Source organism: Saccopteryx leptura, chromosome 10, assembly GCF_036850995.1.
Source record: "Saccopteryx leptura isolate mSacLep1 chromosome 10, mSacLep1_pri_phased_curated, whole genome shotgun sequence".
Classification (NCBI taxonomy): domain Eukaryota; kingdom Metazoa; phylum Chordata; class Mammalia; order Chiroptera; family Emballonuridae; genus Saccopteryx; species Saccopteryx leptura.
In genome coordinates, this window is record NC_089512.1 from 49,382,976 (window position 1) to 49,405,595 (window position 22,620).

Below are 22,620 nucleotides of genomic sequence, written 5' to 3' on the forward strand. Positions count from 1 at the left end.
ACAAGTCATTTCCCACTAACACTGTGGAAGATTTTGTATTTCTACAAGAGGCAAAAGCCTTAACAATTTGGAATGTTGGGAATAATTCTCAGAAATAGTTGTCATACACTTCAATTATATTTCCTATAAAGTCTTATAGAACCACACAACTTTAAAGTTGAATAAGATTTCAAAAATCCTTGTTCAATTACTTTGTTTTACAAATATGGAAACTAAAGCCCATAAAAGATAAATGACTCACCTAAGGTCATAGATCCAGTTAATGGTGAGGAAGAGATGATATCCCCAGAGTTGCAATCAAATGAAGATGGTTGCTTTTGGGGGGTGAAGTGGGGTGTGTGTATTTCAGTAGATCATAAATAAGCATAATGATCTAAGAGAAGCTCTGTCATGGTTAGCTATAAAGCTAAGATTCTGCTCTCTCTCATTTCAATATCCTTATACTAGGGACTTGGAAACTCAAACTGATGATTCTAGGGGGACAATAAATGAAGAACCAACATTTGTTTTTAGGGTTGAAAAAGACAGGCCAGAATCCATCCTTTCAAAGCATAGTGTAGACCGGCTGTTTGCTTTGATGCCCATAGGTAACTTTTTTGTCTACTCACCCAGCTAAGTAATCTACTATGGACAGGGAATAAAGGTATGTTACATCCAAAAGTAAGTTGTGCTTAGTTTGGGGATATTTATTTCTGACGTATTTTTGCATTCCTCACAGCAATGCTGAGTGGATAGCAAAGAAGGCAGTCTGGGCACATTCTGGCCAGTAGGAAGAAAGCTAGATAAATTACAAACATGCCATAGGTGTATCACATGCAGGTAGGCTTTCACACTTAATTAAGACTTTCTGGAATGCTACACATTTTAAATGGCTAATCTGCAAAAAATTAAAGAAAATTCAATACTCAATGCTGGTGAGGATGTGAAGTAAAAAACCTGTTTTACTGGTTGAGAATTTACTGTGTAATTTTTCTGGAAAGCAACATGGCAATGTTTCTAAAGTCTTTAAAATATTCACATCCAGCCCTGGCTGGTTGGCTCAGTGTTAGCGTGTTGGCCCGGCTTGTGGAAGTCCCAGGTTCAATTCCTGGCCAGGGCACACAGGAGAAGCAACCATCTGTTTCTTCACCCTTCCCCTTCTCCTTTCTCTCTATCTCTCTCTTCCCCTCCTGCAGCCAAGGCTCCACTGGAGCAAAGCTGGCCCAGGCACTGAGGATAGCTCCATGGCCTCCGCCTCAGGCGCCAGAATGGCTCCGATGGCAGCAGAGCAATGCCCCAGGGGGCCTGGGGCCGAGCATCGCCCCTGGTGGGCATGCCGGGTGGATCCCAGCCGGGCACATGCATGAGTCTGTCTGCTCCCCCCAACCCCCCCTCTCCTGTCTCTCACTTCAGAAAAATACAAAAAAAAAAAAATGTTCACATCCTTTTGATCTATTTCCAGCAATCTACTCTAGAAAATGACCTGAAATACTAACAAAGATATATTCACAAAGATGCTCTTTGCAACATATTTTGTAGGTACATAAACATTTGTAAAAATTTACACTTATGCAAAGAATTGGAATCAATGTTAATGCCTAACATCAGGGGAATGTCTCAGTAAATTGTGTTTCATCATACAAGAAAGCATATTCTAAAACTACTAAAAAGCCCTAATAGACATCATTTTTAATGATATAGGAAAGTGTTTACAATGTTAATTGATAAAAGCAAGAGACATTACTATATATCATATAATGTTTTAAAAAATATATTAACAAACACTGAAAGGAAATAAGTGAAAAGGTGGTAGGAAAATGAATACTATTCCTGTTTAAAACTTTTACACAAGAGTGCTGTAAACCATAAAGGAAAAGACTAACATAATCACAAAAGAATGTTAAAAATTTATTTCATATGGTTAAACATACTTTTAACAAGTTGAGAAAAATATTTGCATCATATAATAGAAAAACAGTTAATATCCATAATAAAAAGAATTCCAAATCACTAAAAGAAACATAACCCAAAGGATATGAATAGAAAAAATAAACTTCACAAAAGAAATAAAATTTAAGAGTCACCTTCACTAAATAAAGAAATACAAATAAAAAGCTAGGTTCCTCACATGTTTTGAGGAGCATAGACTAGTACAATATTTTTGGAAGATAATTTAGTTTGGGAAGAAATATTTACCATTGTAATTTTACTTCTACACTTTCTCCAAAAGAAATAATTCTATGAATATATAAAGATGTAAGTGTAAAAATGTTCACGTCATCAACACCTCTACAAGAAAAATATGCTGACACTGAAGAATTAAACTGAGGACAGTCATATAACAAAATACTACATATACATAATATGAAATACACAGAGAGACACAATTATTTTTATATTGAATTTAAAATAACTTGTTATAGGCCCTGGCTGGTTAGCTTAGTCGGTTAGAGCATCTTCCTGAAATTACAAGGTTGCGGGTTCAATTCCTAGTCAGGGCACACACGGGAAGTAATTAATGAATGCACGACTGAATAGAAAAACCAATGAATGCTTCCCTTCCCCCTTGCCCCTCTCTCTCTCTTCCTCTGTCTCCCTAAAAAAGTCAATCAGGCCCTGGCCGGTTGGCTCAGCAGTAGAGCGTCGGCCTGGCGTGCGGGGGACCCGGGTTCGATTCCCAGCCAGGGCACATAGGAGAAGCACCCATTTGCTTCTCCACCCCCCCTCCTTCCTCTCTGTCTCTCTCTTCCCCTCCCACAGCCAAGGCTCCATTGGAGCAAAAGATGGCCCGGGTACTGGGGATGGCTCCTTGGCCTCTGCCCCAGGCGCTAGAGTGGCTCTGGTGGCAGCAGAGCGACGCCCTGGAGGGGCAGAGCATCGCCCCCTGGTGGGCAGAGCGTCGCCCCTGGTGGGCGTGCCGGGTGGATCCCGGTCAGGTGCATGCGGGAGTCTGTCTGTCTCTCCCCGTTTCCAGCTTCAGAAAAATACAAAAAAAAAAAAAGTCAGTCAATCAATAAAAAATTAAGCCCTGGCCAGATAGCTGGTTGGTTGGAGCATTGTCTGAAAGTTTAAGACATGGTCGATTTAATTTCTGGACAGGGCACATACAGGAACTACTCGATGTTCCTGTCTATCTCTCCCTGCCTCTCTTTCAACCCCCCCCCAAATCAAAACAAAACAAAATAAAAATCCCTGTTATAGATAGTATGCTATAATCCAATTTTCATACATATAATAACAGCAAAGATGACAAATATCTATTTGTATATGCCTATGAAAACTTCAGGGAAAGATATACTGCATATTAACCTATCGAGTCTACTTAATTCTGGGAAATATGACTTGAGATGGGGGTGGAGAGAGACTTTGTGCTTCTACCTTATAATAAAAGCATGTATTCCTTTTATAATTAAAATATATACTGAGAAAAGAAAAAAAGGAAAGGAAAGAGGAGGGAAAATGGGAGGGGAGAAGAGAGGAGAAAGGGCATCTGAGACCTGGAAGGCAATCAGAGTAAAATGGGAAGAGAAGCCATAGCTTCAAAGGTACCATTAGGCCCTCACAAACTTACCATCAGTGTCCTAGCTACATTACAACCCAAGGTGCCGGCTCCAAGCAGCAGACATTTGGCAGACACAACTTTGTCTAAGTCCAAAGTAGGCACCAATCTCCAACACATCAATTTGAGGTTTAGATCCACTGATGACTCAGCTAACCTAGAAAATGAGAAAACTGTTTATTTATTCAGTCAGTCACTCATTTATACCTCAATCTTATCCTTTTCAGATAGAAAGCAGCTATAGGGAAAAAAAAGAAACAAATACCAAGGAAATTATAATCAAAGGAAAAATAAGATGACTCTTGAAGGTAAGTGGGGAGAACAGTTACTGAACAGAATGAATGCCACTGGCCTCTGCAATTGTTAATGATAGGCCATATATTTGATACTTAGCTGCTAGCAGCCAAGATAAAAAGGGAAGTATGACTGGTACTAAGAGTCATTGTGTCCATAAATAAAAACATACTAGCTACCACCTGCTAAAGAGGAAAGTTTTTCCTAATACTGAAAACCAAGAAATTTCTTCCACGTCCCCTCAATAAAGGGTTCACTTACACTCTTTCTTAAATATAATATTGGTTTCCATTAAATATTTCTTAAAATATCCTTCAGTGTAGGCTACTAGGACAAAATTAAAGGCCAATGAATAAAGGACTAAAACATGGTACAGGTCTGAGTGTCTGTGCCTGAAGCAAGAACAAAATTTAGAATGTCTATGAACAGACGAACCATGTGCCCTTCAGGATATCCCTCCTTAACCTTAATTCCCACAATCCAAACTTAAAACTAAGAGTTAGGCAGCAAAGAATGCAGTAACACTCATTGTTAAATGTGAGTGGCACCCCTTGGACTGACTGTGCAATGCCCTTGGCCTCACCGAACCTAGCGTGCAAAAACTCCACTGGAAAAAACATCTTCCAAAATATACCTTTTAGGGTCCATGCATTCACTGAGGTTCACCATCCTCGGTCCCATGCCTCCTTTTTGGTTCTTTTCCCATCCAACTGCTTTGGGACAATCTTAAAGCAAATAAAACAATTAAGTTTAATGAAGAAGGGAAGAATAAAAACAAATAAATCAAGCAGCAAGATGGCCCATACATCAATAAGCTTCCGGCACACTGGTTTCTCAAAGAGGTCCTTGGGCCTGAAGTTACATCTGCTCGCCTCAGTTGCCTCCCCATCTTCCATGGTTACTAGGAGTCTTGTTTAGAGGCCAGTAGACCCATGCATAGTCTTCCTGTAATGGGACTTCTGTAATAGCCCTCAACTATATACCAGGTTGCTTTGATTTCTGCAGCTACTAGAAGTTGCTCAAATAAACACAATCATGTTTGGGATTGGTATAACCCTGTCAAAGGTTCCCTATCTAAGGAAACAGGCTGCTGTAATGGCAGCACAACTTCTGATGAAGTTCCCATTGGAATATGAACAGTACGTCCCTTCTGTTTCTCATTTTCATCCTGTCCCTCTGTTCAGCTCCTTCATTGAGTACCTACCTGTGGACAGATCACAGTCTAAGAGGGCTGCCCTTCTGTTAAGCTGCCCTCTTCTTTGAGCTTACCCTTATCCATTCAGATTCTTCCCTCCCTGACTTATCTCTTAATCTCTGCAACTCCAATTCTAGCAGTTCTCAATGTATGCCCTATGATGCTCTGAGAAGATAAGGATCCATGGCTAACAGACATGGGAAATACCTCTAAATTTTGAGAGGCCTACAGTAAAGGAACTATGTTATTTGATTCGGCTTTGTGTTTTCCAAATTTACATGGCTCTCAGTATCTCCCTCCCTCACTGGTAACACATTCAGGGAAATGCAGCTCTCTTTGACTGTTGCAAAATCCTCAAAAACTTCAGTTGCTTTGTAGAATACTCCTGCTACCTTCTCACCTTAATGGAAACCTGGCTTTCTTGGGGAAACCTACTGATGAGGTCCAGTCACTCGCTTATACTCCCCACACCTCAGGACCTTTCTCACTGAATCCCTGAAATTCATAATAAAGTCTCAATTCCTTCACAGGGAATTCACCTGCCCTTCCAGCATCCCCTCCAATGTCTGCCTTACCTAAGTCTCGGAAGAAACAGAAACTCCCTGACTTTTATTAAGATATAAAGGACTATTGGGAGAAATTTTGTTTCTAAATCGTACACTGATATTCTTAGGCCTTTCTTCCACTTTTAGATTTTCTGTCTTCACCTCTATTTTCCTTTCTTTGGGAACCTTTTAGCTTTTGACCTTTCTTTTTTAAATAAAACTATTGCTTAATATAATTATGGAACCTAGAAGGTGTTGATTTCATTTACATGATCTTTTCTTTGTGAAATGAAAGGATGAGATAGGATGACCAATGGAAAACCTTGGGACCAATTATCCTGGAAAGCTACTTGGACTGGCTGGGGGCAATGTCATGAAAAATTAAAACAGATATAATAAATTTAAGTTCTTAAAGAGGTTAAGACTTCAAATTTTTTTCTGGGATAAAGAGTTCAGACTTGTTATTAAATCATATTATTTACTATTCTTACATTAAATAAAAAATGCTTTCCTAATACACAGGACATGAAACATGACAAGAACAGTTTAATACTGTAATTCATTAACTCCAGTCTAAGCTTCTTTTGTTATAGATTAAAAAGTCATAAGACAAAAACAAAATATCATTTCAAATCAAAACATCTCAGTACTCAAAATGCTACAGCCATTTCTAAGAAAATTAAATGTACTTTAAACTTATTAATAAAATACTATATATGACTATATTTAATCTGTCACATCTGCCTCCATATAAACTACATTTATAAGTCATACTGCAAATTAATGAGAAATATTTTTTAGGGTTAACTTGGGACCTATTTTCCTACAGCTGGGCAACCAGGAGGAGCACATTCAGGACAGGAATTAAAACAAGGGCTCCCCCATCTCAGCAGTGTCTGAAGGCTCCTTCAGCCCGTTAACAGATTACTCTTTGTACCAGCAATGGAGGGCGGGCTTGTGATAGATACCACTGTTATTGCAACTATGGGATGTCTTAAAAATACTACAAAGTACTGCTGTTCTAATACCTTCAGTTGTTCTATGATATAATTATTTTTTAAGAATAATTCTTTATAAAGATTTTTTATTATAAAGTTTAATTTACAACTAAGAGGGGAACCATTAATTTGCATTAAAAAATAAAGAAAATAGCTTTTCCTAAATTAAATAATCCATACTCAACATCAAGCATAAAAAAAGATGTCTTGAGACATTACTAGATGATAGAGAATCTCTTTTTCAAATGGAAAGGTACAGTGTTTCCTGGGTTTGCCAACTTCATCAAGCATAAGCAATACGGGGAGTAGGGAGTAAGAGTAATTTGGTGACTTTATCTTAAAAATGGAAAAGAAAGTGCCTCCCCCAAGGGTGGTTGGCAGGATTAAGTGAATGAAGTATAGAAGACACGTGGTGGCCTGCCAGGCGCAGACCAAGCCTGCATCACTTGTGAGTTACCTAATTCCCCCAGAACTAGCCTTAAGTTGTGGCTTAATATAAGGTACAGCATAATATATAACAAGGTACAGTATGTTAGCAAACATTACATGGAAGTATTTTAGAATGTGCCAGAAGAGGGTGCTAAATCAAATGCAAGTATCCAAAGATGCAGAGAGGCAATGGATTTCTTACGGCTCTAAAATAACAAACAGCTTCCTCGATTGCCTGACCAAGCACTTCTCTCTCAATCTTTCTGAGAAGTCTAGTTAAGACGTTTATCAGTGCTGCAGCAAAGAATCACCGATAAAATGTCATCAGAGCCAATCCTGGATCCTTTTAACTTCTGCACTCCAGAGATGCCATCTCAGACTAAATATTAACACATCACTCCCTTGACCCAACACTCAAACAGTTTAAGGCACATGACTTGTGGATTAAAAAAAGGAAGGTGCCTTGAAACTATGTGGCATATGGTGAGGAGCATATCAAACAATGTATGTGAAAGTACTTTGGAAAGTATGTGAGTCACAAAAATCTGAAGGATCATTTTGGAGAGTATTGGGATAAATCAGCATTTATGAAGCAACTATAATGCCAGACATCGTGTTGTCTTTCACACAGAACAGATTCCTCATAAGCAATACCTGTGGTGGGAACTAACTAGTATTACCTTTATTTTACTCAGACTTCATTATGTGTTCTGTGACATGTATAAATGTGCAAACATAAATGTATGCACACACACATATCTTTATTAAGTATCTGTGAGCATAAGTTTCCTAATTTTTGAAAGGGGGATAATAGCTGATGCCCACCACACAGCACCAAATGAAGAATATTAAATGTGGAAAGAGACATGGCACTTTAGCTAACTGATGTACTGTATGGAGACTACAATAACACATAATTGTAAGTTTGTAACAAATAAATATGTCAGTACATTAATGCTTTATTCTTCCTTTAAGAAGGGTCAGGAATAACAATTGTGTCTTAAACAAACAAACAAACCAAAAAACCGCTAGTGGGGATAAACATCCTTAAGATTGGAAAACCTGCCTGGAGAAAATTTCCTGGGAACAATCTTTGCCTTTGCTCCTGTCAGACCAGCAGACCTGCCCTCTGTTCAAAGGAAGTCATCACACTGGCAAAGAGGTAGAAATTGTACTTTTCCTTCTGCTGCTGGGTTGTTGTTTATTTTAGGTCCCCCCCCCCCATTGGTTTGAGACATGGGGGAAAGGCAGAGAGAGAGAGAGAGAGAGAGAGAGAGAGAGAAAGAGAGAGAGAAGCATCATCTTGGTGTTGCACTTAATTGGGTATTCATTGGTTGCTTCTTGTATGTGTCCTGACTAGGGACAGAACCTGTGACCTTAGCATGCTGGGATGATGCTCTCAACACTGAGTACCTGGTCATGGCCCTGATTAAGTTTCTGATAGATGATAATTACTGTATATGCATTTTCAGAGACCAGAAAATTACCTGGGCTAAAAGCCATTTCTGGAAGCTTTACTTCAAAGATGATGCTGTGGGTGATGTCTCTAACCCCCTGCATGGTGCGGTCCCGGAAACAGAGGACTTCAACAGACTGGAAACTACTACTCCTGGTGTCAGTTCCCATTGTTGTTGTTGTTTTTAAGGAAGGAAAAGAAAGCTCATGTAAGAACTTCAGCAAACTCAGTTGGAGAGAATTCAATTCATTGCAATTATGCTTCCCTGACATTGTTGGGGGATGGCCTTAATGTCTGAGAGATTCTGAACACATTCCATGTATATTTCCTTTATCTGTGTTCAGAGGCTGAAGGCTGAATAGGCTGTGATTTCTCCCTAAGTGTATTTTATATAACAATCACACTGCACATAAATCCAGGAGACAAATCTCACAAGACATTAAAAAGAATGGCTAAGGCATGCATGTGTTCTTGTGGTCACCTTTTTTTCCATCTGAACTTCTATGAAACCACTCCTCAGTAAGTAGTTAGGAAGCCGGCACACAAATTTTAAATAAAAAGGAAATTTTCTCATGTCTTCTCTCAGTTATTAACCATCCCTTCAAAAGTAACTACTATTCTAACTTCTAAGCCTATAATACAGCTTTTGCCTGTTTTGATCTTCGCATAGATGGAATTATATATATATATATGTATATATATATATATATATATATATATATATATATATATATATATATATCCTCCCCCCCCCCCTTTACCAGAGAGGGTGTGGGGAAGGGAGATGAGAAGCATCAACTCATAGTTGAGGCACTTTAGTTGTTCACTAATTGCTTTCATACATGCCTTGACCAGGGAGCTCCAGCTGAGCCAGTGACCCCTTGTTCAAGCCAGTGACCTTGGGCTCAAGCCAGTGACCATGGGATCATTTCAGTGATCCCACACTCAAGCTGGTGACCCTGTACTCAAGCTGGTAAGCCTGTGCTCAAGCCAGATGAGCCCGCGCTCAAGCTGGCGACCTCGGGGTTTCCAACCTGGGGCCTCAGCATCCTAGTTCGATGCTCTATCCACTGTGCCACCAGCAGTCAAGTTAGAGTATATATTCTTTATATCCAGCTTATTTCACTCAACATTGTATTTTTTAAACTCATCTACATTGATACAAGTAGTTCACTCATATTCACAACATAGCATTCCATTGCAATGAATATACAACTTATTTCATCTCATTGTTGAGTGACATCTGGATTATTCCTAGTTTGGGGTTATTAAGAATAATGCTGCTATCAATATTCTTGCATATGTGCTCTGTTTGCATATGTTATATATACCTAAGAGTGAAACTGCTGAGTTATAGATACTTTTAATTTTGATAGATATTGCCAATTTTCCAGGAGTGTTTGAGAGTTCCAATCACTCCACATCTTTGGTAGCACTTGGTATTGTCATTTATTAAGTCATGCTGGTGAGTATGTAGCAGTATCTCATTATTATATCTTATTTATATTAATGAGTAGTATCTCATTTTATTTCTTTGATGACCAATGATGTTGAACTTTTTTTTTTTGTGACCGAGACAGAGAGGGACAGAGAGAGGAACAGACAGACAGGAAGGGAGAGAGATGAGAAGCATCAATTCTTCGTTGTGGCAGCTTAGTTGTTCATTGATTGCTTTCTCATATGTGCCTTGACCAGGGGGCTACAGCAGACTGAGTGACCCCTTGCTCAAACCAGGGGCCTTGGGCTCAAGCTAGTGAGCCTTGCTCAAACCAGTTGAGCCTGCACTCAAACTGGCGACCTTGGGGTTTTGAACCTGGTCCCAGTTGTATGCTCTACCCACTGCGCCACTGCCTGGTCAGGTGATGTTGAGCATCTTTTCCTATATTGGCCTCCTAGATACCCTCTGTTTATATTATTTTAGGGTTAGGAAAAAGGAAGTTAGAAGCAACAGGATAATCCTATCTGAAAGCAAGTCAGACAGTTGAAGGGAAGGCTGAAGAATTTCAGGGTCAGGACTCTGGCTACTTGCCCTGCCATATTATAAAATATCTTTAGTACAGTATGGTCTCAGTCTGCAGCTCCCTAACAGACCTGTGTAGGGGCTCACCCCTAATGGAAATTGGATTTTGACTGATTTGACTTATCACCTGGTTTCTGTGCCAGAAATGAAAAAATGCAAATATAGGCAGACACGTTGTCAAAAATATAGACACACACATACACACAACAAATACCATACCATCTGTGAGCTGCTAGGACCAAAAAATTCCTCAAAGGCCATCCTGGGTATTGGGCTAAGTTACAGGGATCATATACGCCAATTGTTATCTGTGAACAGAAAGACTTTCTGAGTTAGGCAAGTATCATGTCAGATTCACAATACAGACATGGCTAAGACTTCCTCTTCCCTTTTTATGTTGTTCTGCAAAAGCAGTAACAATTAGATACTTGGTTCAGGGCTAAAGGGAAAAAAGAAAGCAAAATGATGTATGTACACACAACAGAACTCCCTGATGGCAGAAGCTATCAAATTCTCTATACCCCTATACCTTGCACTGGACCTGGCAAAGAATAGGAATTAGATACATTAAAAATAAGAAAAAATAAGATTGAAAGAGTAACAGGGAGGGAGAGAAGGAGGGAGGGAGGAAGAGAAGGAAGGAGGGAGGAAAACAAGGAGGAAGGGAGAGAAAGAGGGAGGGAAACAAGGAGGGAGGGAGAGAAGGGGGACTGTCAACTGTCAGGGCTCACACAGAGAATATCCTCTTTTAAAGAGACATAATTTGTGAAAATTACTAATTTTTATATGATGGTAATATCAAAGGGCCACTACCAATGTCAGTCTATACTCAAATAAAATTTAAAAGCCCAATGCCCTTGATTGCTGACATATATTTCCTCCCAATCCTTCCCATTTCAACTCCCACAACTCTGACCTGTCTGGAAAACTTGACTCAACTTCAAATATCATTTCTTCAGTGATGTCTGCCCTTGACTGAAGTAGTCACTCTGTTCTCTATGCTTTCACAGTATTTTGTACATTATACATAACCTTTTTCACTTTTTCTGTCTCCTTTCTCTCAGAAGACAGTGAGCACTGAGCACCTAGCTACTGATTTCTAAATATCATTCTCCGATAAAAGAAATCAAGGCTCCTTGGACACATGGCTAATTCTAAGGCTGAGACAAGAAAAATACATGATGAACCTGGAGCATCTTGTATATAGGAAAGTAAGGAAGTGCTCAATAAACAAGAAGATGGGAGATGTCAAGGGGACACCGAAGCCCACTGAAAGGGCTTTTAGTGGCCAATGTTGGACCCATATGGGCAACAAAATAAATAACATAGTATGGGCCCTGACTGGTTGGCTCAGTGGTAGAGTGTTGACCCAGCATGTGGATATCCTGGGTTCGATTCCTGGTCAGGGAACCCAGAGGAAGCAACCATCTGCTTCTCCACCTTCCCCCTTCTCTTTCTCTCTCTCTCTCTTCCCCTCCCACAGTCATGGTTCAATTGATTCAAGGGAGTTGGCCCTGGGCACTGAGGATGGCTCCATAGCCTCTGCCTCAGGTGCTACAAATAGCTTGGTTGCTGAGCAATGGAGCAATGCCCCGAATGTGCAGAGCAGTGCCCCATAGGAGGCTTGCCAAGCGGGTCTCGGTCAGAGTGCACATGGGAGTCTGTCTCTCTGCCTCCTCTCCTCTCAATAATAATAATAATAAAGTAGTATGGGATTGTAACCCATAGTATAAAATAAGTGAGTCCATTCTGATATGAATAAATGATGGGATATATAAATATATAAAGATAAAAGGACAAGTTTTCATTACAGAAGATTTCCAAACAATAGATGTAGATACTACTCCCTCCAGGAATAGAACTTAATCCTTCTCCTCATTGAGAGTGGCTGGAGTTACTGAATTACATCCAAAGAAAAGACAGTAACTTTGCAGTGGAGAATCCTGGAAAATAACTACATTAACCAAGTGATCAAGTTTAACATCACCAGGGATGTTATGTGGATACCAGGTACCCCCTGATGTCATGAAAAGGGTAATTTGCCTCAGTGGTATTCTTTACAAAAACCCATAAGCCCAGTCTAATCATAAAATAAATCAATCAAATAAACAAACATTAGATAAACCCAAATTATGAGGCAGTCTACCGAAATAACTGACTAGTATTCCTCAAAACTATCAAGGTAATAAAAACAAGGGAAGTCTGAGAAACTGTTACAGACGAGAGGAGACTAAGGAGACCTAACAATAAAATGCAACGTAGTCTCCTGGATGGGATCCTGGAACACAAAGAGGCTGTTACTGGAAGAGCTCACGAAATCTGAATAAGGATAGAGAGTTTAGTTAATAGTAATGTATTAATGTTGGTTCCTCAGTTTTGGTAAAGGTACTATGGTAATATTAGGAAAAAAAACTAAAAACAGAGTGAAGATTTATGGGAAATTTCTGTACTACCTTTACAACTTTTCTGTAAATCTAAAATTACTCCAAAATAAAAAGTTTATTAAAAAAAAACAAGACAATGAGCATCTAGAGAAGGTTACTTTTTCATCTCTCGATGATCAGTTCATAGATACATAGATGCTTAGTGAATGCTTGGGGATTTTTTTTTTCTTGTTTTGTTTTTGTGACAGAAACAGAGCGAGTTAGAAAGAAGAACAGACAGACAGGAAAGTGAGAGAGTTGAGAAGCATAAATTCTTTGTTGCGAAACCATAGTTGTTCATTGATTGCTTTCTCATATGTGCCTTGTCCAGGGGCTACAGCAGACCGAGTGACCCCTTGCTCAAGCCAGCGACATTGGGCTCAAGATGGTGAGCCTTGCTCAAACCAGATGAGCCCACGGTCAAGCTAGCGACCTTGGGGTTTTGAACCTGGGTCCTCCGTGTCCCAGTCTGACGCTCTATCCACTGTGCCACCACCTGGTCAGGCAGTGAATGCGTGTTGAATGATGAAAAATGATTAACAGATGAAGGGATGAATGGATGGTTGGATGAATGGCTGCTTGGATGAACGGCTGGTTGGATGAACAGTTGGTTGGATGGGCGATTGGTTAGATGGATGGTTGGCCAGATGAATGGTTGGCTGGATGGATGGGAGGCAAGATGGATGGCGAAATAATAAATGGATGATGGATGGAAGAATGAAAGGAGGAAGGAAAAATGGCTGGCAGAGAACCATAAATTAACCCATAAGTGTCCTTTATAGGTATATCTGTGGGTTAAATAAAAACATGGCAAGGGACAAATACATGGTGACGGGATGATTTGACTCTGGGTGATGGGTACACAACAGTTCAAATGCTACAGAGATGTTCACCTGAAATCTATGTACTGTATACTTTTTTTTTCTTTTTTTTTTTTTAGAGAGGAGAGAGAGAGGGAGAGAGAGAGAGAGACAGAGAGAAGGGGGAGGAGCTGGAAGCATCAACTCCCATATGTGCCTTGACCAGGCAAGCCCAGGGTTTCGAACCGGCGACCATTTCCAGGTCGACGCTTTATCCACTGCGCCACCACAGGTCAGGCGTACTGCATACTCTTATCGATCAATGTTGCCCCATTAAATTTAATTTCTATATTAAAAAAATAAAAATAAATACATGGCAGATAAACCTTTTTTGTTTGGGGTTTTTTTGACAGAGACACGCAAGAGTGGGATAGATAGGGACAGACAGACAGGAAGAGAGAGAGAGATATGAGAAGCATCGATTCTTTGTTGCAGCAGCTTAGTTGTTCATTGATTGCTTTCTTATATGTGCCTTGACTGGTGGACTACAGCAGAGCAAGTGACCCGATGCTCAAGCCAGCAACTTTGGGCTCAAGCTAGCAACCTTGGGCTTCAAGCCAGTGACCCATGGAGTCATGTCTATGATCCCATGCTCAAGCCAGTGAGCCCGCACTCAAGCTAGTAAACCCGTGCTCAAGCTGGATGAGCCCATGCTCAAGCTGGCAACCTCAGGAGTTTCCAACCTGGGTCCTCTGAGTCCCAATCCACACTCTATCCACTATGCCACTGCCTGGTCAAGCAAAACATAGCAGATAAACTTTTAATTACTCTAGATCCAGTTAGTTCTATAAGAATGGGATCAGGCCAAACACTTCCATTTATTTACCACCGTTCTGAGTATAATGTCAGCCACAAAGAAGGAGCTTAACTAGTATTCGGATGAAACAAAGACAAAAAGACAGAAAATAAGGGAGGGAGGGAGGGAGGGAGGCTAAAACACCACCATCCAGAGAGAAACACTATTAACACCTTTATGTCCTTACATAAATATATTTTTATTATTACAACTTTTAAACAATAGTGGAATCATGCTATAAATACTGTTTTATATTTCGTATTCTATTGTGAACTCTCTTTCATGCTAATGTCATTTGACAACCAGTCAGTACTGGCTGAATGGCATTCCATTGTATTGATGAACCACAACTTTTTGTTACCTATTAAAGGACAATTGAATAGTTTTCATCTGTGCTCAATACATCTCTGAAAACATCTTACTATTGTCTTATCAGATAATTACTGTATTATATCAAAGATATTATTTTAAAACATCTGCTTCCTTATCCACTATAAATTTTCTTATTCCCAAGATTGAAGCTTTTTGTCTAGATGCTTTTTCATATATAAAATGCAAACAGATTTATAGTTAATGCAATAGAAACAGATTCATATATGACCATCCCTTCAAAAAACATAGGATACCTTTATTTGAGATTTCCTTTTCCATGAGGAGATAAAAACATCAAAAGTAGAACTTGCCTAGACTATTCTGAATACTGCTCCTAACTCAATGAGTGGCCTAGGGAAAATCAGTCCCCTCCTCCAGGCCTCAGTATTGTTCATCTGCATCATGGGAAATATAATATCCACGTCACAGAGTTGTGGTGAGAATTAAATGAAATGGTACTGAACAAAAAAGCCCTGAACATATGTATTGTTACTAACATCATTAGTAGTGACTCTGAATCTCCAGTGGTGAGACTAGCTCTGTAGCTGTATAAAATGCCTAATTCTGATGTAGTTGGTCTAGTCCTCAAACTTGAATTTGGGAACCATTAGAGAAGGTGGTCTTGTAGACAATAAATAAATAAATAATCTGTGGGGCTATTTTTCACTACTTTGAAAATTCTGGGCTGATTCTATGTCTCCCCATGCTCTTTAAAATGTTGGTCTTTGCACCAGCAGCATCAGCATTACCTGGGGGCTTATCCAAAATGCACAATCTCAGGCTCCTGTCCCCAGCCCTACTGAATCTGCGTCTGCATTTTAACAAAGGCCCAGGTCATTCCCAGGCTCACTCCAGCTTGAGGGTCAGTGCTGCAGTTCCACTCTCCAACCCTCTCTAGCCCTGGTTCTCACATTTGAGTGTGTGTGGGTATTACCTGAGGAGCTTTCAAAAATCCTGCTGAATGGGTCCCATCTCCAAAGATTACATCAATCTGGGATGCGGCTTGAGCACTGGTTGTTTTAAAAGCTCCCCAGGTAATTCTAATGTGCAGGCAGGTTGCAAATCACTGCTTGAGAGCCTGCAGCAGTTTCTCAGAGTGTAGTCCACCACAGATCACCTGCATTAGAATTGCCTGGGCAGCTGTTTGAACTTGCACCACACTGACCCAATCCTAGACCTCCCTAAGTATCGATACCTGCATGTTCAGTGAACTCCCCATGTGAATCTTAGGTACAGTATCATTTCAATATTAGCAACCTAGAGACTAAGAAGAAAACAAGAGCTTGCATAAAATAGGGTTCATCGTGCCTGACCAGTGGTGGTGTAGTGGATAAAGTGTCAACCCGAAACACTGAAGTCGCTGGTTCAAAACCCTGAGGTCACTGGCTCTGAGCATGGGCTAACTAAGGTGAAAGCAATGAGTTGATGCTTCTCACTCTCTCTCTCCCTTCCTGTCTGTCTCTCTCTCTTTTAAAAATATGGCTCATTGAACTCTGTATTTTTCCTTATGGTGATTATCTGTTGAACCTCTGTATCTTCATGATGCAAAAAACCCATAGATTATAAAACGCACTTTCAAATTGGATAGAAAGGGAAACATTACCACATTAAATATATTGTACACAATAACTATAAGAAATTCCTGACTTTAGGCCCTGGTCAGTTGGCTCAGTGGACAGAGTGTCATTCGGTGTATGGATGTCCTGGGTCTGATTCCCGGCCAGTGCACACAAAAGAAGCTACCATCTGCTTCTCTCCCCCATCCTCCCCCCTTTCTTCCCCTTTCCCCTTCCACAGCCAGTGGCTTCTCGACTGGTTCAAGCGTGGCCCCAGGCACTAAGGCTAGTTCAGTTGGTCACAGCGCATTAGCCTCAGGCACTAAGAATAGCTTGGTTGATTCGGGTATTGGCCCCAGATGGGGATTGCTGGGTGGATCCTGGTTGAGATGCATGAGGGAGTCTGTCTCCCTATCTCCCCTCCTCTCTCTTAAAAAAAAAAATTCCTGACTTTAGAAAAATTATAAATAAAAAAGCACTTGAGAACAGAGAAAATACAGGATGCATTTCATGTTTCTATTGCTGTTCTACAAACTCTGTGAGGACAGAAACAATGTCTATCATATCTATCTTTCCGTCCTTAGAACATGGCAGAGTCTTGGTGTTCAGCAAATAGATTTTAAAAAATGACACAATTGGTCAATTTCTCCAGGCCTCAATAAAAGAAAGGCTCTCACCCCACCCCCATTTTCAGCAGGGATTCTGGGAGGCAGCTAGAGAGGAAAAGATGATGTCTGACCAACAGAGACCTGAAGCTTACATATAAAACCATGATGTAAGCCCTGGCCGGTTGGCTCAGCGGTAGAGCGTCGGCCTAGCGTGCGGAGGACCCGGGTTCGATTCCCGGCCAGGGCACACAGGAGAAGCGCCCATTTGCTTCTCCACCCCTCCGCCGTGCTTTCCTCTCTGTCTCTCTCTTCCCCTCCCGCAGCCAAGGCTCCATTGGAGCAAAGATGGCCCGGGCGCTGGGGATGGCTCTGTGGCCTCTGCCTCAGGCGCTAGAGTGGCTCTGGTCGCAACATGGCGACGCCCAGGATGGGCAGAGCATCACCCCCTGGTGGGCAGAGCGTCGCCCCATGGTGGGCGTGCCGGGTGGATCCCGGTCGGGCGCATGCGGGAGTCTGTCTGACTATCTCTCCCTGTTTCCAGCTTCAGAAAAATGGAAAGAAAAAAAAAAAAACCCCCAAAAAACAAAACAAAACCATGATGTAGCACCTTGGCTATTTCATTTTCCTTTCTCATAATTGTCGGGTGACATTTTAGCACTGTGATTCTCCTGGCTGAGAATGTGATTGTTTGGTCTAAAAGGGGATTCCTAAGAGAAGCAAGAGAATTCTGAGAATTCTCCAGCCTACAACTCCCTCTGAATGAAGAAATCGTCTTCCTGAACTACTTATGGTCCAGTTGGCCACTGATACACCTTTTTTTTTGTTTCTCTGTCAGTTGTGACAGACGGCATCTGCTGGATAAATTACATTTATTAAATAATCATCACTTCAATTTTTTTCAAAACTCATCAAAGGCATTTACAAATCTGTTACCCAGCAAGAAAAGGGGAGAAATCAGTATTCTACTTCTCTAACATTTGAAACTAACAGGTTAGAGAAGAAATGACCTGATGCAGTGAACAAAAAAGCACTGGCTAGAGCAGCATGTATTCTAATCCTGCAGCTAACAGATTTAGACCTTGGGGAAGTTCTTTCCTCACCTGTAAAATGAAGGGGTTGAACCATTTTATCTCAAAGTAGCTCCAGAATTAGAGAACTTCATAGAGCATTGAAGAGAAAAAGAACTCTACACAGATTACAAAACAGAAAAGATTATATTAAGGTTCAATTTTATGGGGTATCTAAAGGCCACTCAATTTTCATTTAGGAAGAACCTAGACAGCATCAATCCAGAAAATGTCATTCATATTGAGATTCCAAATTTCAATTTTCAAATGTGAGTCCATAAACCTGGGCTCTTATCAAATGCCCTAAGTCACTTACTCTCATGCAACCCTTGGCAACTTATTTAACCTCTTTTTTTTTTTTTTTAAGTGAGAGAAGAGATAGAGAGACAGACTCTCACATGCACCCTGACCCAGGATCCACCTAGCAACATCCATCTGGAGCTGATGCTTGAATCAATTGAGAAATTTTTTTAGCACCTGAGGCTGATGCTCAGACCAGCCAAGCCATCATCAACCCCTGGGGCCAATGCTCGAATCAATAGAACCACTGGCTGCAAGAGGAGAAGAAGGAGATGGAGGGGAAGAGAAGCAGATGGTCACTTTTTCTGTGTGTCCTGACTGGGGATCGAACCCAGGACATTCATACGCCGGGCCGAAACCCTATCCACTGAGCTAGCCAGCCAGGGCCTTACTTAACCTCTTTATGCCTTAATTTTCTCATCCAAAGGATAACTCTTACCTGCTCTTAGCACAGACACAAGGCAAGTACTCAACAAATAGTAACTATAACACAATATAAATAAACTCTGTTGTAGTAACTTCAATGACCTATTTGTTCATTTCAATCTATCACTATTACATAGTTATCAATCTTCAGTTTCAAAGTTATCTTTTTTAACTGGTAGAAAAAGTGGACAAAGTCAAGTGTATCAAATATTCTCCGGATCTAGGTTTATCATCTGCAGATGCAGAGTGAGACTAAGTGGTACTTAAATTATATAAATTAGAATGTTATATTACATGCTGCAAGTAGATGCCTAATTTTAAGAATGAGCATATTCTGACACTGAACACAAAAACAATGAAATAACAACGTTATAAGAAAAAGAGTAATCTTTTTTTTGAGCAGAAAAACCAGGAATAAGTTCTTAGAACAACATGACCTAAGATGAGCAACAGAGCAAGAATAAACTGCTAAAAAGAAATTTATCACCCATAAAGGGAGGTCAGTGTGAAAATGCTTTGAAGTGACTCTCTTACACACGTGAGGCAGACATGAGTACAAAAAGCAAGCATCTGGATAGAAAAATGACAGAATCCATTTGACACTAGGCTGAATATCATTTAATATTCCTTTGAGCCCTGGCCAGTTGGCTCAGTGGTAGAGCGTCGGCCTGGTGTGCGGGGGACCCGGGTTCAATTCCCAGCCAGGGCACACAGGAGAAGCGCCCATTTGCTTCTCCACCCCCCCCCCTTCCTCTCTGTCTCTCTCTTCCCCTCCCGCAGCCAAGGCTCCATTGGAGCAAAGATGGCCCGGGCACTGGGGATGGCTCCTTGGCCTCTGCCCCAGGCGCTAGAGTGGCTCTGGTCGCGGCAGAGCAACGCCCCCTGGAGGGGCAGAGCATCGCCCCCTGGTGGGCAGAGCATCGCCCCTGGTGAGCGTGCCGGGTGGATCCTGGTCGGGCGCATGCGGGAGGGAGTCTGACTGTCTCTCCCTGTTTCCAGCTTCAGAAAAATACAAAAAAAAAAAAAAAAAAAAATTCCTTTGATTATTCAAAAGTGACTCCAAAATCTTTAAGTGCTTTAGGAACTAAATCAGGAATCTCAGTCATTGTAGAAATTTGTTGGTACAATGCTGGGTAAGTCAACTTAACTATTTGGGTACTAAATAAAAATTGTTTTAAATGGCAATCAGAAATAATCACTGACTAGAAGCTCTGGGTTCTGGAACTGGCTCTGCTGAAAATTGTATGAATATGGACAAATCACTTCCTTTTATAATACAAATTATCAGAAAGAAGCAAAATGTAATTGGAAAAAATCTTTAAAAGGTTTATAAAATAAATATTTCTTTCTACTTGGCTGAGAGCATAAATTCATTGAAGTGGTCCAGTCATGATCTGGCCACGGTCCACCTAGCAATTTGCTGGAAAAGTACAACATAAATAAGGGAAAGGGGAAATCATCAATTTGAATGTCTTGAGAAATTTCCCACTGATCCCATAAAAAACGTTTATTTGACAAATGGCTATTACCCAAACATCTAATATAAAAAGAAATGCACAAATGAGATTGCATGTTTTAAAAGAATTTAAATCTATAATGCCCAGTGATGTCACAGATGGCTGCCAAGATGTGAAGATCACTAAATGAAGAGACCACTAAAAGCATATCAATGCTATTGCTCTTGTCTAAAGATTCTATAGCCTGATAATTAAAGGTTAATGTTTTAGAAATTACATAACATTTCCCAAACATCCAATCTTCAGTAACTGCTTTGAAGAAGGTAGGAGACTCAAGCTTTCCAAAAAGATTGGCAATGAGATAGTGAATGGGCCGTTCTTAAAATAATCACAACTATTTGTGGTAGCAATACAGTGCTACCACTACTGATAAGAGGAATCAACACTCTTTGAGGGAAATAAGAACTTAATGCTTCTTTTCAACTGATCAAAAGTATAAAATGTACATAACATTAAATGCTGGTAAGGGCACACTGTTGGCAGGAGAGAACACTGGCAGTTTGGGGCAATGGTTACTATAAGCAGTGGTGTGCTAGAGCTGGCTCAAACAGGCTTGGGAAAGCCAACTGCTTTCTCTTCCCATCTCTGCATCATGTGACTTCACAATGGTGGCTTGCAATTGGCTCTGATGGGAATACTGACACCATGAAAACAAGCAAACACTACAAAATCACGAGTCTCTCAATCCCAAGAGCCAAATCTCAAACATTTACGAGCACATCATTGATTATAAGCTTTAAAATGTTCAAACCCTTCAATCCAGTAATTCTACATATAGAAATCTTTCAATGGAAATAATTCAAAATGGGAAGGAAGAAAGGAATTTTGTGCACAAAGCAGCTCTCCCTAAATGTAAAAAATTTGAGGCCCTGGCCGGTGGCTTAGTGGATAGAGTATCAGCCCAGCATATGGATGTCCCGGGTTTGAATCCTGCTCAAGGCACACAGGAGAAGCAACTATCTGATTCTCTGCCCCTCCATCTTTCCCTTCTCTCCCTCTTCCCCTCCCGTAGCTCAACTGGTTTGAATGTGGCCCCAGATGCTTAAGGATAGATCGATTGGTCCAAGTATGTCAGCCTCAGGTGCTAAAAATAGCTCAGTACTCGAGTATTGGCCACAGACAGGGTTGTCAGGTAGATCCCAGTTGGGGTACATGCAGGAGTGTGCCTTACCATCTCCCCTCCTCTCACTAAAAAAAGAAAAATTTGGTAAATTATCAAATATATCTATTTTAAAGGATGTTGATAGAGTATGATACTATTATGCTAAAAAGCCACAATAAAACAGAATATAGTAAAGTCTTCCTCTTTAAAAAAGAGGAAAGCGGCCCTGGCCAGTTTGCTCAATGGATAGAGCATCGGCCTGATATACAGACATTCTGGGTTTCATACCCTGTCAGGGCACACATGAGAAGCAACCATCTGCCTCTTTTCCAAATATTTAATAAATGTTATCAAATATGGCTCGTCTGTACCCTCTTCTCTCACTCTTCCCTTCCTGCAGTCAGTGGCTCTACTGGTTCAAGTATTGGCTTCAGGTACTGAGGATAGCTTGGTTGATTCGAGCTTCAGCCCCAGATGGGGGTTGCTGGGTAGATCCTGGATCGGGCACATGCAGGAATCTGTCTTACTATCTTCCCTCCTCTCACTTAAAAATAATAAAAATTGGCCCTGGCCGGTTGGCTCAGTGGTAGAGCGTCTGCCTGGCGTGCAGGAGTCCCGGGTTTGATTCCCGGCCAAGGCACACAGGAGAAGCGCCCATCTGCTTCTCCAACCCTCCCCCTCTCCTTCCTCTCTGTCTCTCTCTTCCCCTCCTGCAGCCAAGGCTCCATTGGAGCAAAGATGGCCCGGGTGCTGAGGATGGCTCTGTGGCCTCTGCCTCAGGCACTGGAATGGCTCTGGATGCAGCAGAGCGACGCCCCAGAGGGGCAGAGCATCGCCCCCTGGTGGGCATACCGGGTGGATCCCGGTTGGGCGCATGCGGGAGTCTGTCTGACTGCCTCCCCGTTTCCAGCTTCGGAAAAATGCAAAAATAAAAAAATAAAATAAAATAAAATAAATAAATAAAAATTAAAAAATAATGAATGGAACCATGCCTAGCACAATTCCTTTATCTGCCAGTATTTTCAAAATGGATACACAGTATTGTCCAAAATACAGATGATGGGCTATATGTGAGCCCTAAATCTTTTAGTGGGTCACAAACTAGCATTTTTCGAAAA

General features: G+C 40.9%; 1 protein-coding gene across 3 annotated transcripts in view; it reads right to left on the reverse strand.

The window, feature by feature from the left end:
• The window catches only part of ATG7 (autophagy related 7), a 309,278-nt gene that overhangs the window by 234,024 nt on the left and 52,634 nt on the right, over positions 1 to 22,620 (reverse strand). For all 3 annotated transcript variants that reach the window (XM_066351845.1, XM_066351846.1, XM_066351844.1), the window contains exons 8-11: positions 10,695 to 10,783; positions 8,487 to 8,608; positions 4,467 to 4,557; positions 3,551 to 3,695 (exon numbers count right to left, since the gene is read on the reverse strand). In XM_066351845.1, coding sequence (XP_066207942.1) covers positions 3,551 to 3,695; positions 4,467 to 4,557; positions 8,487 to 8,608; positions 10,695 to 10,783 — 447 coding nt within the window. The remainder of the gene's footprint in view (positions 1 to 3,550; positions 3,696 to 4,466; positions 4,558 to 8,486; positions 8,609 to 10,694; positions 10,784 to 22,620) is intronic.